At 50.7% G+C, this 15243-nt stretch overlaps 8 protein-coding genes across 8 annotated transcripts; 3 read left to right on the top strand and 5 right to left on the bottom strand.

Annotated features, from left to right (window-relative positions):
• Positions 1–60: 60 nt before the first annotated feature.
• N7509_011667 (tRNA-dihydrouridine synthase family protein) lies at positions 61–1701 on the bottom strand (the record flags this gene model as incomplete). The annotated part of the gene is made up of 2 exons (XM_056636304.1): positions 61–1485; positions 1546–1701. The coding sequence occupies 2 exons, from the start codon at positions 1699–1701 to the stop codon at positions 61–63; spliced, it is 1581 nt and encodes a 526-aa protein (XP_056482334.1).
• Positions 1702–2161: 460 nt separating this feature from the next.
• Positions 2162–3695, top strand: N7509_011666 (WD40 repeat domain-containing protein; the record flags this gene model as incomplete). The annotated part of the gene is made up of 3 exons (XM_056636303.1): positions 2162–2186; positions 2236–3032; positions 3081–3695. The coding sequence occupies 3 exons, from the start codon at positions 2162–2164 to the stop codon at positions 3693–3695; spliced, it is 1437 nt and encodes a 478-aa protein (XP_056482333.1).
• A 402-nt stretch (positions 3696–4097) lies between these two features.
• N7509_011665 (40S ribosomal protein eS25) lies at positions 4098–4776 on the top strand (the record flags this gene model as incomplete). Its single annotated transcript, XM_056636302.1, has 4 exons — positions 4098–4100; positions 4169–4211; positions 4481–4690; positions 4754–4776. 4 exons carry the CDS (start codon positions 4098–4100, stop codon positions 4774–4776), a joined length of 279 nt encoding a protein of 92 aa, XP_056482332.1.
• A 336-nt stretch (positions 4777–5112) lies between these two features.
• N7509_011664 (putative heme/steroid binding domain protein) lies at positions 5113–5951 on the bottom strand (the record flags this gene model as incomplete). Its single annotated transcript, XM_056636301.1, has 2 exons — positions 5113–5613; positions 5700–5951. 2 exons carry the CDS (start codon positions 5949–5951, stop codon positions 5113–5115), a joined length of 753 nt encoding a protein of 250 aa, XP_056482331.1.
• Positions 5952–6483: 532 nt separating this feature from the next.
• Positions 6484–7770, bottom strand: N7509_011663 (GTR/RAG family Ras-related GTP-binding protein; the record flags this gene model as incomplete). The annotated part of the gene is made up of 3 exons (XM_056636300.1): positions 6484–7333; positions 7384–7485; positions 7541–7770. The coding sequence occupies 3 exons, from the start codon at positions 7768–7770 to the stop codon at positions 6484–6486; spliced, it is 1182 nt and encodes a 393-aa protein (XP_056482330.1).
• A 1128-nt stretch (positions 7771–8898) lies between these two features.
• N7509_011662 (uncharacterized protein) lies at positions 8899–10791 on the bottom strand (the record flags this gene model as incomplete). The annotated part of the gene is made up of 4 exons (XM_056636299.1): positions 8899–10120; positions 10185–10481; positions 10535–10623; positions 10678–10791. 4 exons carry the CDS (start codon positions 10789–10791, stop codon positions 8899–8901), a joined length of 1722 nt encoding a protein of 573 aa, XP_056482329.1.
• A 981-nt stretch (positions 10792–11772) lies between these two features.
• Positions 11773–13719, top strand: N7509_011661 (putative acid phosphatase; the record flags this gene model as incomplete). Its single annotated transcript, XM_056636298.1, has 8 exons — positions 11773–11862; positions 11919–11931; positions 11999–12033; positions 12086–12162; positions 12219–12335; positions 12402–12736; positions 12799–13229; positions 13300–13719. The coding sequence occupies 8 exons, from the start codon at positions 11773–11775 to the stop codon at positions 13717–13719; spliced, it is 1518 nt and encodes a 505-aa protein (XP_056482328.1).
• A 121-nt stretch (positions 13720–13840) lies between these two features.
• N7509_011660 (putative short chain dehydrogenase/reductase) lies at positions 13841–14788 on the bottom strand (the record flags this gene model as incomplete). The annotated part of the gene is made up of 1 exon (XM_056636297.1): positions 13841–14788. One exon carries the CDS (start codon positions 14786–14788, stop codon positions 13841–13843), a length of 948 nt encoding a protein of 315 aa, XP_056482327.1.
• Between the last annotated feature and the right edge of the window lie 455 nt (positions 14789–15243).

The raw sequence follows: 15243 nt of genomic DNA, 5'->3' as shown, positions 1-15243 counted from the left end.
TCCATAATTTGCTGAAGTGCACAGCATTAACCGCTGACCAAACGATCAGGTGTAAGGTTTTCAGTGCCATTTCCATTGGCTGGGGTGGAAGTGCCCTCCGAAGTAGGTGTCTGAGTTTCCGTCGGTTCCTTCTTTTCGGGCGTCGGCCTTCGCCTTAGATGTAGTTACCGTACCTTTGGCAGTGAGAGCACCGCTCTCTCTAGCCTCCTCGGGCAGAGGTCGGATGTGCGGCTGACACACCCACCAAGGACGACCATACTCGGCGATGGTAGCCTTGGAGCCTGTTAAAGACTCGTCTGGTTGTTTCTCGAATTTCTCGGGGGTTTGTTCATATTCCTTCAGTCCAGTCTTGATTGCTCGCTCAATGAGAGTGAGAACTTTCTCAAACGCGGCCATATCACCAGGCCGGGATTGAGCAAGCGCATCTCGAACATTTGTGTGGGTTCCAACCATGGGCCGGAGTACTTGGAAAAGATGACCCTGCATGAATCCAAGGTTAGGGGAGCTGGTCCTCTTGACCTTCTCTCGTCTCTGTTTCTTCTTTGGCGGGCCGTCTTCCTCCTCATTCTGCTCCTCTTCCTTTGCTTCTTCCGCCGCATCCACGGGGTCTGATGGCAGGAAAAGCGGCTTGCGCTCCGGAACAGGTTGCTCGAGGACATATTTGTAGATGATGTCGTAATATTTGCGCAGGATAGCATCAATACGGTACCCTCCCTTTCCATCTCGACCCCGCCAGTACTCTCGGCCTTCACTACCAACGGGTGGTGGCTTGCTGAAGACCGTGGGGTCGGAAAGGTTTCCCTCGGCACTCATGACGCCGTCAGCACCGGTTGCCTCCAGACAACGCTCGATATCGTCATTGCTCAAGATGTTTCCATTGGCAAAGATCACAGTCTCTGATGGTAGATTGTCGCGCAGGTAGCGGATGTAGCTCCAATCTGCCAGACCTGTTTCATGACCCTTCTGCTCTCGGCGACGTCCATGGACTGTGATAATGTTCGCACCGGCGGAGAGAATCATCTTCGCATATTCCAAAGTCTTCTCCTTCGTTTCTTGGATGCGGAACTTTGCCGTAATGGGTACTGAGAGTTCAGTGGATAGCTTATTGATGAGTTTATAGATCAGATCCCAGTCCTCCTGGAGAAAGGCACCGTAGTGTCCCTTCCTGGCAATACCTTGCGGGCAACCGAGGTTTAAATCGACGGCGTCGCAGAAGGGCGCAACGTGTTTCGCTGCTTCCAGGAACTCATTTGGGTCGTTTGCGCAGAATTGAACGAAGAGGGGGCGGTCGAATGAGGGATTTCCGTCGAGGAAGAGCTCGTCCTTCCTGTTCGAATCTCCAATGGCGGCACGAGTGGGTTGGAAACACCCGGAGCGGACACGTTCCTGTTCTCCAAATAGACGTGCGTGATACATGGGGGAATATGCGAGAAGGGACTTTGACTCGTCCTCGGGTATGAAGGATCGTGTGAGCATGCGCCAGGCCTGGAAAGAAAAGAAGAATGTCAGGGTGGAATTCTTCTATGTGAATTCTAATAGACTCACAAACTCAGATCGGTCAACCATGGGAGCCACAATATACTTAGGGCTTCCAATGCTTTCGTAGAACTGTCTTCCTAGTAGTTTCTTCTGAGGTGCCACGGCGGAGGGCAGCTCGGTGCCATTTTGCGCCTTCTGCGGTTGCGTGGTGTCGGACGCCATTCTGACGTGCAGTCGGGGGATACTGAAGAAAAATCGCCCCAACCACGGGGATGATCTGGTTATAAGACCTATTTTGACTGCCGAAGCCGAGTTCCACTTCATCGGAGAAGGACGAACATCTCGACTTTTTGCCGGCGCGCTGCTTATCTCGGAGCGGAGGATTGAATATTCCGAGTTATCTTATCGGAGTGGCGGCTTATCTAATTATTTGTGCCTGAGGCAATAAATGTTGATGCCTCACCCGCATTGGATTGGATGAGATCCATCTTGAGATATCCTCAATACGTGCAGAACAGCGACTATTCCGAGACCAAGGTTGATGGATTTTCAGAAAAAGGGATCCACCACTCAAAAAATTGTATCCCTTTTTTTCTCTATCCAATAGATGAACTTACGGTCTCTGATTCTTGATATACCACTGAGCGCATAGACGCGCCTCATTGTTGACAGAGCATCAACAATGGATGCATCTACTGGAACCGGGGGTAAATTCTTTCCTTCAAGATCTATAACCAAATACTAACCTTAAACCAGCTCCATTGGCTCTTTCGCTTTCCAATGACGGCCTTTTTGCAGCTCACGTCCATGGCAAAGATCTTGCCGTCTACTCCGATTTGGCATCCGAGCACAAAGAAATGCAGATTGCCAAAGCCATGGAAACAAGTGTCAAATCTCTCAAATTCTCTCCTACACGGAATTCAATTAAATCATGTACAGACAGACGTCTTCTCAGCTCCAATGAATCCCGCATCTCGGTCTTTCAACTAGAAGAATTGAAGCTGTTTGCCGAGATCGAAAACCTCGAGCCGGGGACACTCAACATCGAATTTGGAGCCGATGAAAACGAAATCCTTGTATTTCACGCATGGAATACGAAAATGACTATTCACTCCTTGGACACAGGGTGCAGCTCCATGATCAAGTCGCCCAAATCTGCTCACCATCTTGGATTCGGCTATCGTCCGCACACCCTGCACTTCGCCATCCTATTAAAGCCGGATACATCTGACCTACTTACTATCCATGACCCTCAAACCTACAACCTGGTCAGCCGGGTTGTTCTCTCAACCAATGACGCCCAGGGCTTGAAATGGAGTCCAGATGGGAGGTGGATTGCCGTCTGGGATGCTGCCAGTTCTGGTACCAAGGTGCTCATTTTCACGGCCGACGGACAGCTATTCAGGACTTATAGTGGCCCATCCGAGATGGATGATTCATTTGATTTGGGCGTCAAGCAGATTGAATGGAGTCCTGTTGGGAAAGATGGCACCTCCAGTACTCTCGCTGTCGGCAAGGTCAACGGCAATGTTGACCTGCTGCGAACCCGAACAGTATGTACCTCTTGTAAGAACTAACAAATATATATCTAACTCTTCTAGTTTACTTGTTCCACTACACTCTCGCATGTTTTCCCGCTCGATCAGTCTTCACCTAGGATCTGGCGCGAGCGATATACAAGTGCCCTCGGAGACGCGGAATACGCCGAGGCGACATGCTCCTCTGCATTTAACATGAGTCCCGAGTCTTCGGGGCCACCGCGAGGTGTACAAATCATGGCATTCAGCCCTGACGGAACGATGCTCGCAACTGTGGATACTATGCGATCTAATGTTGTCTGGATCTGGGCATTGGATGCCACGCCCAGACTGGCATCTGCTTTGGTGCATGAACAGCCGGTTCGTCAACTAGCTTGGCATCCTTCAACGCCGCAGCTGCTCATTAATGCAATTACGAACAATCTGCCTACTATTCGATGGTGGTCGCCCAATGATCACCCGGTGATCGCCCGCGTTCCTACTCAAAAAAGCGACAGTGGGAAGTATGAGGTGAAGTGGCTTGTTGAATCGGAAAATGATGCGACCTTTTGGTTTGCTTCGACCGAAGAGTACGTGGTTGGGTATTTGACTGATGAGAATGGTATCTCTGGTTTTGAAGTATTGAATTCGGTGACCAGTCGAGGATATGGGGGTCATGCTGGTAGCTTGAGCCGTTAGGTAGTCAGTCCTATGATGTAACTAATTTATAGGAGTTCTATACATAGTAGGAGCGTTGTGTTCCACAATAATGTCAAATTGAACCATCACAATAAACATGAAGTACTGATCGATGAATTCCCTTTGACTTTTGTTATAATAAATCATAAACAGAATTTGCAATCAATCTGAATGGACTCGTAATAATCCATCCAGTAGAGTACTACTCGATGTACTGTATACAGTACTGTACACTGTTTGAACCAGCCAATCACCGGCCTCGCACTAACCGAGTTTGCCCCACACGTGACCTGGGGCTTAGGGCTTGCGTGGTGGATTAGTCATGCCCCACGGCCATTTTCGCACTCGAGATCCGCCGTCCCAGACAACCTTCCTTTGACTATCCGCAACCGACAAGACAAAATGGTGAGTGCCCATCTCAAAATGCCTGGTTATCGCTGCAGAGACACAAGCTAATCACTATTCAAATACAGCCACCCGCAGGAAAGCAAAAGAAGAAGTGGAGCAAGGGCAAGGGTACGCTATCGCCATCACCACCACCAGCAACATCGCCATGATCATCCCATCCATCCATCTATTCATCCATCCAGCCGACCGTGACAACGATCTTCGAACCCTTTCTTTCTCGCCCGGCTACAACTACCGCACGATGAAGACGAGATTTTGAGTCGTTGCGCGATCGGATATGGATGGTGGATTTGGATCTGGATCTGGACATGGACATGGACATGAATATGCGAACTACATGCGAGGAAACGGCGACTAACATTATTTTCTGCCTATAGTCAAGGACAAGGCTCAGCACGCCGTTGTCTTCGAGAAGTCCACCCTTGAGAAGCTCAACAAGGATGTCCAGTCCTACCGTCTCGTGACCGTCGCCACCCTGGTCGACCGTCTCAAGATCAACGGCAGCCTGGCTCGCCGCGCTCTTGCCGACCTCGAGGAGAAGGGCCAGATCAAGAAGGTCACCAGCCACTCCAAGATGAACATCTACAGTGCGTTTTTCCCGAACACAATATTCGGACTTTTGAATCCTAACTAACTTCTCTTCCCCTCAGCCCGCGTCGCCGCCGCCGAGTAAACGCTCCGTTCCTCCATTTCTCGCGGTTGTCTATTTCTCTTACGAATGATATCATTTCACATGGGAAGCTCAGTGTGATGCTTAGTGGCCTGACTCTCTCGGCACTGTGGACCTTCGTCCCCTGGGCTAGTATCAGGTTAAACGAAGAATAAAAAAGTTTCAAAAACTTCAAATTTTTCCCCCCCCGCTATGTTCTGCGTAATACGTAGATTAAGTCCACCATATTGGACCGACAGTCCACGCCATCAAAAATGCGCCCCGCGAATGCTGTAATAATATGTTACTCCTCTCAAGGATATCCTTCCACCTTGCACTTTTCAAGCAGATCACACCCCTCTACTTCCCCTCCATCTCACTCCTCTTCGGCCTTTGACCAGCCGCCGCCTCACAAAGAGGCCGCTTCCCCCACAGCTCATCGCCCTCCCCCTGCTCACCACTAACTCTCCCCACCTGAAAATACTTCGCATGATTCCGGAAGAACCCTTCCCACCTATTCACCGTCTTCTCAACCTGCTGCCTAGCAAGTCTAACCTCGCGCTCCTTCCGAATCTTCCTCTCCCCATTCGTAATCCTCTCATTCTCAACATCCTCCACCGGCACAAACATCTCCTCCACCCCGCCAAGATCAGGCGTGAGATCTTCCTGGAAACACCCCGTCACAAACGCACGTGTTGCGTCGCGGCCGGAGAAGAATCCGTAACCACCACCCGGTCCGTACATGCCTGGGTTCGCGGATACGTCGAAGATAGACCCGTTTACGGCGAGGTAGATTGGTAGCGAGGAGTCGCTGCCGTTGTAGAGGGATAGTTCGGTTGGGGTGAGTGTTATAGGTCCGATCTAGGGGGAGTGTGTTAGTGTTAGTTGTGTGTCTGCTTCAAGTTTGTAGCTTCGATCGAGCTGGTTGGGTGTGCTGCCTCGCTCACCATGTACGACTTCAGTACCGGCCACCGTGTATACCACGGTCGGTATCCCCATAAAACGGATTCAGAGTTGGTGACATAGTATGAAAGACCGCATGATGCGATGACGAGGGTGACTAGCACGCGGATGATGTCCAGGACGCTGATGCCGCGGTCTTCGTTGGAGGTGTGGCGTGATGGTTGGGGTGTTGGTGTGTTTGTGTCGCGATTGGGACCGGAGGACGCGGTTGTTTGTCGCTGGCGGAGTTCCGGCATCGTTGGGATATGTTCTTTTTGTCGGGTTGCCCTTAGACTTGGACAGGGTTGGTATTGGTCGTGGGAGGAGGTGGTCACGATGGTGGTGGTTGGTTGTGGTGTGGTGGAAATCTGGGGAAGATCGCCTCGGTTGGCCTGAAAGAAGGTGTTCGTGCCTAGTAGTAGTACTCTTGGTGCGATGGATGGCAAGGTAACACACATCTGATCTGACTCGAGTTCTTAAAATACCGTGACCTACCTAAGTAGTAGATTTTGTCTTCCAATTGTATCCTTTAAAATACTCTTCATCCGAGCCCTGGAGGTCAGGCCTGAATGTGCCCAGGTGGGTATTGGAAACTCCTACTAGGACCACAGTATATTTCACAAAAATTGTTGTCTCTACAGCCTCCGACGAAAGTTTGTCGGAGTCAATGGGCACCCGGGTAGCAATATTTTGTCATCAAATTCATGATTCTAGCTAGAAGGAGTCATGGACATGCGATGTGCTGACTCTGCACAGCTAGCAGCTGGTCTTCGCACCCCAACATCCAGCTCAAGGACCACCGTGATCCCGCGCCGCCTGTTCTTCCTGCTCTTGTTCCCATGATCGAGAGAAAACCTCATTCAACGCGTCCTGGAACGTGCGACAGTTCATATCGATAAGTCCCTTCTTCTCCTTGGCCTCGGGGTTCCTAATCACCGAGACAAGACACAAGTACTTGTTCATCTCCATGAGATGAATCATCGTCTCGTCGTGCAGGATGACATGACTCTCTGCCTCCTGCACCTGTTCGCCCTTTGCCTTTCGAAGCGGATGGTCCCAAGAGTACAGCTCGGAAATATCGACAATGACATCAATGTAATCGGAACACATCTCGTAACAGGCCATATCGACAGGTCGGGTATCGGAAGCAATGTAGATTTTACTGAGGACGTCAAACAGATATGTTTTCTCGAAGCCGCAGTTGTTCGAGAGCGTGGTGATCAGGTTTTCGAGGGTGGAGAGGTTGGGGATGAGCTTTTGGATGACCTTGCTGAAGGCTTCGAAGACTGAGTAGTCGTAGATGGAGGTGAGATAGTAGTGAACAGGCGCGTTTTCATAACCCGCGTCGCTCAATTCGTCGGAGATCCGCTGGACAATGTCCTGGAAAGTATCTTGGCGGTATTCATCGGATAGCCCGTCCACCTTGTGGATGAAGACTTCGACGTTGATGCCGGGATAGTACTGTTGTACAGTCAAAATGGTGCGGTTTAACCGCGCAACCGAGTCGAGGTAGTCGTCTTGGGCATCGATGACCCAGACGAGTGCGCCTAAGCTTCCGAAGATATCCTCCAGATCGAAAGACGGCTCGAGGTATTCCAGCTGCCCGGGAAAGTCCCAGACCTGGAAATCCATGAAAGAGCTATGGCCGGAGTTAGCTAGAGAGTTCAGATGAGGTGCATTGGCACTTACTGGATGGAATCCTTCTGGATTCGGGTGGTGGATTCAAGGAAGAGCGTCTCATTGGGGGGCATCTTGTGAAAGACGACGCTGGCGATGGATGACTTGCCACTCCTAAACGAAGTTAGCAACACGATTTTCTGGCAGAGAAAAGATAATGCCGACTCACCGGCGAAGTCCCATCAGAAGGAGACGAGGTTTGGCATCGCGCGGCTGGGTATCGGGTACAAGACTTGACCTGGCATGTGCCGAGGTGCCGACATGGTGATTTCCCTGTAGATGTTGTTCAAGGCTTAGCTGGGCTTCGGATTTGAAAAGAGATGATTGACGGTCGGCGACAAAGGGCTGTTCAACATCCGCTTCGATCGACCAGGATCGCTCGACAGCAGGCCAGGGCATATTGGGCCGGAAAGGTTCGCGCATAGAAGGGGAGGAAGAGGATTGCGTATGTCAAAGGGCCATCACATGCTCGATATAGAAATCTCGTGTGAATTCAATACAGAGATGAACATTCCGGAATCATTGGGGCTGGGAATACTCTCCGACGTGGTCCACGGGGTTCCGGGCCATCGCGACTCAGCAACTCACGGGGCGCCATATGGACACCGCGCGTGTGCGCGCCTTAACACACCTGAACGCCTCAGGCTGGGATTCCCTCTTATCTTTGCACCTGCATACCAAGAGGCAATACACACAGAGATTTGCATCGATTCGGAGATCAAAGAGGACTGGAACTGAGCGTTTGTCTCACCATTGATGTGCTTAGCACGTAGGCGAACGCGGCGCGCAACCGATAGTCACGGGCAACGGGCAGAGCGGGCAACAGCGAGCAGCCAGAGAACAGCCCGAGAGCAGGCAGATAGGTGGTAATTGCAAGGCAAGTGGAAAAAGAAAGATAGAAAAAGCAAGGAATTGGGCAGATGCGAACATAGGATAGGACTTGCCTTCCCAGATGGAAGTGGAGTGGAGCGGGGAGAGCACTCAAGTTCTTACCTCCATTGAAGCAGTCGGTCACAGTGGGGAGGGTTACTGAGGCAAGTTAGCATGAACCACTGCAAAGGACAGGGAGGTAGGTACATGAATTGCAGGCAGCCAAGAGTGGGGGCGACAGATGGTGATCAAACGAACCAGTCGAGATCGAAGAAGTGCATGCGCTTTCAGGCTGGGTGAGATGGAGATGGAGATGTAGGTGGAGGTAGTAATAGCAATGGCGATGATGGTCCGGGCAGGAATTGTCAGGCCTGCATTATCGATTTTCGAAAGACAGAGCAAAAAGAAAGTTGAATCAAGCAGGGATCGCCCTTGTGTACTTGAAGTGCAGTGTAGAGCAGTGCGTGAAGATGATTGAAGGAGGAGAAGGTGGGCAAAGGCGGAGTTGAAGTCGCTATCGATAGCGGGAGGAGAGGGACTAGTAGTAACTATGGTACTTTGATCAATTGGTATATTTAATTATTTTATTTCATTGAGAAGGGTAATTGAGAACTAATGTTATATTCTATATCATCACTTTTACCTACCTTGGTATAACTATATCCTAGTGATTTGGGAATGGGTGATTTCGCTGGTGCGGTGTTTCCCCCCATTATAAGGATGGGCATGAGCCTGAGCATGAGCATGACCTTCCTCTTCCTCCTCCACCTCCAATTCTGGCCACTCCTCCCAACCATCTTCCCAAATCCCCGCTAGTTTCTTGCTTTTACGCTCAAGACTGAGCTTTTTACTCTTCATAATCTTCTCCCACTGTTTCATCTCTGCATCATCCAATAGACACTCGTCCAAAATGCCTGTCAGCTCACTCTCATCCACCCCTTCCCCAATAAACACAATCTCCTGTCGTCGATCACCCCAGGGTCCCTGGAAATCATTCTCGATCGATTGTCGCACATCCTGGTCCTCGGGCCACGCCTCATGGGGAATCTCTGCGAACCAGGGACCTCCACACCCGACCGTTAGCATTCCGCCCGCTTGGCTCCACTCGCCAAACTGGAACGCCCGCGTCGCCAGCCAAAAGAAGCCCTTCGATCGCAGCACTGGCCCAAATGCTGCGTGATGACGCTTGTTTTCAAGGATGTCTTTGGGATCTGGCTGATCAAAGTCTTCTATTGATCCGCTGTCACTTTCACTGTCGCTGTCGCTGTCTCCTTCTCCCATCTCTTCATCTTCATCCTCATCCTCATCCTCATCCTCATCCTCCAATTCATTGTTTTGGAGCAAGATGAACTTGTCGTGAAGTAACGAGAAGAGTTTCCGAGGATGAAAGGGTCGTCGTGCCGAGTAGACAAAGTTGTTGATGCCATACTCCAGCGTCTCCGGTTTGGGTGCCAATCGTTCCCCATTGCCAGTCTTCTGCATCGTCATCTCATGCAAACTGCGCAGCCAGCCAGCCCCCGAGGCGGCCCGGATAAAATCAAATTTCCCGGTCGAGATGATTTCACGAACATCAATCTTAGAGTAACTTGATTCAAGGACCTTGGCGTCTGGATTGAGCAGTTTGAGAAGCTGCACGATCTTCTCGCGGTGGGCTTGATCGATGGTTTCGACCTTGTTGATGATCAACACATCGGCGAACTCGATTTGATCCACCATGAGGTCGGAAATGGTTCGTTCGTCTTCGGGAACGATCTCATCTTTGCCGTATCGGTCGGAGAGGAACTCGGTTGTGTCGAAACTGGAGAGAAGGTTGAAAGCATCGATCACGGTCACCGTGGTGTCAAGGCGGGCCATGGTGTGCAAGCCACCTAATTCCACACTGCTGAAATGTTAGGCCATCTTCGTCTTTGCTAAGAAGCAACCGGGATGTTAACAGCACTTACATCTCGTTCAAAATCTTCTTCGCCTCCTCGTCGTTCTCGGCGCTGATTTGGTCCTCGGCCTCTAACATGGCGGAACTGAACTCCGCCGTGAAGGTCTCGGCGACCTGCATTGGCTCACTAATACCGGTGCTCTCGATCACCACATATTCAATCTCGTTCTGTTTGGTGAGACGGGCTAACTCGGATAGCAGGTCGCCACGGAGTGTGCAACAGATGCAGCCATTTTGCATCTGGATGAGCTTTTCTGTCGTTTGGGAGACCTTGTGGTTCTTGATAAGGGCAGCGTCGATGTTAAGTCTAAGGAGAATATGGTCAGGGTTGTTCATCGTTTCGGCTTATTCAATACTCACTGGCTCATGTCATTGACAATGACCGCAATTCGCATTCCATGGTCTGGGGACCCAAGAATGTGCTTCAGGAGAGTTGTCTTGCCACTACCCTGTCGAAGAGTTAGAATTATCTCTTAAATGCGCAGCCTTTGGATAAGTGTTACCAAGAATCCCGAGAGCAGTGTGACCGGTAACTGCCGAGGCTTGGGCTTCTCAGCCTCCTGATTAGGGACCTGGACATGGTACGCTAGATTCTCACGACCTGAATCAATAACCATTTTGTCTGTTCTCGCGCGGTTTGCAATTCTATGAAAAAGAAACGAGAATAAAAAAGAAACCCAAGACTTCCTCTCCTAGAAACCTTGCGGGCAACTCATTTATGCCTCACAGGCCTCGTCTCCAAGTTCCTCGTCGTCCAACGTTGTTGGTCTCATTTCCCATGCGATACGTATACACATACAGGTCCCCCAAGGTTGATATGGAAGTGGTGGGGATATCACCAGTCCAATGAAGGCGGGTCTGCCCCATGATGCTGATAAATGGAGGGCTTTGTGTGGCTGGCGGGTGTGGTCCACAAGGTACCTGGATGGCGTCGCTGACCTTCACGGTCCTCAAATGACGGGGGCGACTCGGTAATATGGTATTAACGAGAGCTTTATTGGCCGAGAATTTCCACCGTGTTTTAATGCTAATGCGGTTTATATCAGTCATGTGGAGAGGTCACTGCGCCAAGGTTCTTCGTCGCCTTGAGCCATAGTTACTAGTACATATGTGGTAGAACTTGAAGAGTGTAACTAGACTTTCAAATATGCCATAATCTATGGAGTTTGATGTTTTCTCTTCCTACATGGGTACTACTAACAGCCACTTAGTTTCTGATAAACGTGCGGCTGGCGGCAGTCGTCATTGGATACTACTAGTCGTATAGTTCATACTTCCCGATATGGCAATAGTATACCTGCAAAGATATTGCCAATGCTAGTACTAGTAGTAAAGTAGATAGCATTGCCATATACCACGGTGATAATAGTGTATAATCTTATCCTCTTATCCTCTTATACTCTTATAATCTTATACTCTTATACTCTTACACTCTGGAGTACCTGCTGTAATTATACTCTGGAGTACCCCCACTCCCCCACTCCCCACGCTGGCTCTCACCGCCTGGGCCAGACTGTCAGTGCTCATCCTCGGCCCAAGCTATGGCATGCTCCGCTTTATCTTCCTCGACTCCGAGTCATCGCTCGAACTTTGAAAGCATGACAACCCTTATTCCCCGGGAGCCCTACTCCCCAGAGGAGCTGGAACGGCTCTATCCTAAAGGCCTGAAATTGCAATTGGTACAAGTCGTGAGTCTAAACCCCCCTATCGCTCTTCCCGCCCGCTCCGAGCTAATCCTAGCCAGTTCCTTCGTCATGGTATGCAAGAGCTCCGCCCTATATGTCGGTTGACCGTTGAGCCCGATCGCATTCTAACTTGACATAGGCGAACGTACACCTGTTTCATCGCGCTTTCAAAATGTAAGCCGTCAATTCTCTCGTCATGGTTCTAGCATACTAATCATTCTCTCAGACAGGTCTAGCCCCATGTAATTCCCCCAAACCCCGTCCCGTTCCATACGATGCGGCCACCCAGCTGACTATTCTCCGGTATAAGACTGGCCATACTGTGGGGTTGCGAGACGCATGATCCAAATGGCTTCCAGTAACGAAGATCTTTCTTCCTGGAATGGCTTTCAGTTTCGCCGGAAAATGGAATCCTTCGGCAACAGAGACCAATCTGTTGTTGCAGTAGGCGCGGGCAATGAGATTGAGGGAATCTGGTCAGTTGCACTGAACAAGGGTCTCGGTCACCTTGAGAAATTCCCATCCAGCTAATAATTCCACAGCCAGCACGGAGAACTCACGGACAAGGGTCGCGAAACTACCTACGCGCTAGGCCAGCGATTGCGCCATCTTTACGTTGACCAGCTCGGATTCATGCCCGCGATCAGGTCCGATAGCGAAGACATGTACCTGCGAGCGACGCCCATCCCCCGCGCTCTCGAGTCGCTGCAGCAGGCTTTCTGGGGTATGTACCCTACCAGTGCCCGCACCCTCAACTTCCCGCCGCCTGTCATTGTCGCCCGCTCCGTGTCGGAGGAAACCCTCTTTCCAAATGAGGGCAATTGTCGACGATTCCGCCAGTTGGCTCGACTCTTCGCCGATCGTGCAGCCTCGCGATGTAAGTAGTAGCCTCAAGAAACCTCACCCGTCCCAGTCAATAATAGCTCACGCCCGCGACAGGGAACGATTCAGAGCAGATGGAATATCTCAACAAGCTTTGGTCTAAGTATATGCCGGAGGCTTCGCCCAAGGTGGCGGTGGATGCGCATCCTCGTCTGTCCGGTATTATGGATACCATCAACGCGACTGATGCTCACGGACCGGCAACGAAGCTTCCTTCTGAGTTCTACGACAAGAAGGGCCGTGCTGTGATTGATCGTATTGCGGTCGAGGAGTGGTTCGCCGGCTACAACGAGAGCACTGAGTACCGCAAGCTGGGAATTGGTGCTCTCATGGGTGACGTGGTAGACCGCATGGTTAGCACTGCAGTTGACGGCGGTTGGCGTAGCGAGACCTCTGCTTCTGGATCTGGTAAGCCTGGAGATGGCAAGTCAATCAAGTTTGCCATGAGCGGATGCCACGACACCACCCTGGCCGCAATTCTGTCCAGCGTGGGTGGTTTCCAGAATGGATCTTGGCCCCCTTTTACCTCGTCTGTCGCAATTGAACTATTTTCGCAAGCTCCCAACAACCGAGCCGACGCCGGCTCCATGCTGGAGGAGTTCTCCAACCCCCCGTGTTGCTGCTAAGAAGACCGGTCTCTTCTCGTCTCTCCTCGGAAACAAGCCTACAGCCCAGCAGAAGTTGGCTCCATCTGAAACTGCTCGCGCACCCATTGAGTCGTTCCCCGAAGAGACCCGCGAATCCCTGCGCAAACACTATGTCCGCCTCCGCTTTAATGACCAACCTGTTTATATCCCCGGCTGTGCTTCCAAGCCTGAAAACCACCTCCCCGGTGATGAGAGTTTCTGTACCTTGGACGCCTTTAAGGAAATTGTTGACAAGTTTACACCCAAGAGTTGGCAAGATGAGTGCATGCAGAACCTAGGCCAAGGCCTGCACGGTCCTAATGACCAGGAACGCAGCCCGGCTGGCTTTTAGACATTACTGAATTTCTTCTTTTGTGCTGAGCTTTTACCTTGAGATTTCCATGCAGATAAATTGGGTATGGTTGGGCGTAAATATTGCAAACATATTATTAGATCAACGCTTTCAAGACTATTTACCTCTTCTTGGCTTTCTCCTCCTCTTCCTTCTTCAGCGCCATAAGTTTCTTCGAGGATATCATCATTAGCATAGACCGGGGTAGAAGATCAACTGAAAGGCCTTGCAGCCAGTGCCAAAAGTATGCCCAGACAATGACTCGACCACATCCAACCCGGTTCAATCCAGCACTGGCTAGAGTCCTGGCATCCGGTACAAACAATCCAGCCTGAACATCGAAGCCAGCTGTTCTCACTTGACCAACACGCAACCCCAGAACCTCGACCTTGCGCTTCTCGGCCTTACACTCAGCCTCAAGTGCCTTGGTAAATGTATCCACGAACCCCTTAGTCGATGCATAAACACTGATATAAGGCATGCCAACCGACGACACAGATGAGATATTGAGTACAAGACCCCCACCCCCAGCCTCCAGAACAGGAAGCAAGACACGGGTAATCTGCGTGATGAATCCCGCATTCATCGCAATAGTCCTCTCAACATTCTCAAAGGAAAGATCACTCAAAACAGTATACGGCCGAACCTCGCCTCCAACATTATTGATGAGAACAGAGAGCTCACCACCTTGCGCTTCAAGAATCGCCCTCACCTCCACAGTAATTTCATCCACATCAACCGTCAATCCGACTACATCACGAACCACAATCGCGACCTGACGAGTCGGAAATTGCGTCCTGAGCTCTGCCGCGCGCGTTTCGAGCTTCGTGCGGTTGCGTCCGTGTAGGATGACGTTGAAACCGCGGGCGCAGAGTTCTTCACTGAAACCGAAACCGATTCCGTCGCTTGCGCCGGTTACAAAGGCCCAGTTGTTCTTTGTGCGGTTGTAGGTGTTTAGAGAGGAGGGTAGGAGGAATGTTGTTGCCGAGCGGGTGAATTTGAAGGTTGTGTAGGCTAGTGTTGCCAGGCCGATGTAGCTGAGGGGTGTTTGCCAGGAGGAGATATCCATTTTTGCGCTTGTTGAGGTCGTGTGAGGGGGGATGGAAAGAATTGGTGAGGCTTGGTGAGCTTGAGTGGAAGGTCACAAGGGGTGGCGGAGGTTGATGGTTCGCGTGGGACTGCGGGTTCGGATCGCGATGATATCACGGATCAACGTGAAATTCGCTAGATCGGGATAGGGAGGGGCACTCGATGTGTACTAGTAAGAAGAAACAATTGACTATACTGGTAGGATATAGTTCAATGGGATATTATCTTGAACTGGTACGGCGTCTTATGTACCATTTTATAGTATGCGCATCATCGGTGATTCGTCGGTATCGGGCCGGCCATCATGCCGAGCGCCGACTTTCGGGCTGGCGAAGGCCGATCTGATAACAGAAAGTATAGTAAACAGTAAACCATGAGTGAATTAGGAAGGGTGCTTCCAAACAGAAGACCTGAACTACCATGATGATAGATAAT

Source organism: Penicillium cosmopolitanum (genome assembly GCF_028827165.1).
Source record: "Penicillium cosmopolitanum strain IBT 29677 chromosome Unknown utg000011l:1.0-3548175.0:1.0-3550911.0, whole genome shotgun sequence".
Taxonomy (NCBI): Eukaryota; Fungi; Ascomycota; class Eurotiomycetes; order Eurotiales; family Aspergillaceae; genus Penicillium; species Penicillium cosmopolitanum.
This window is presented reverse-complemented; position numbering and strand designations above follow the sequence as displayed.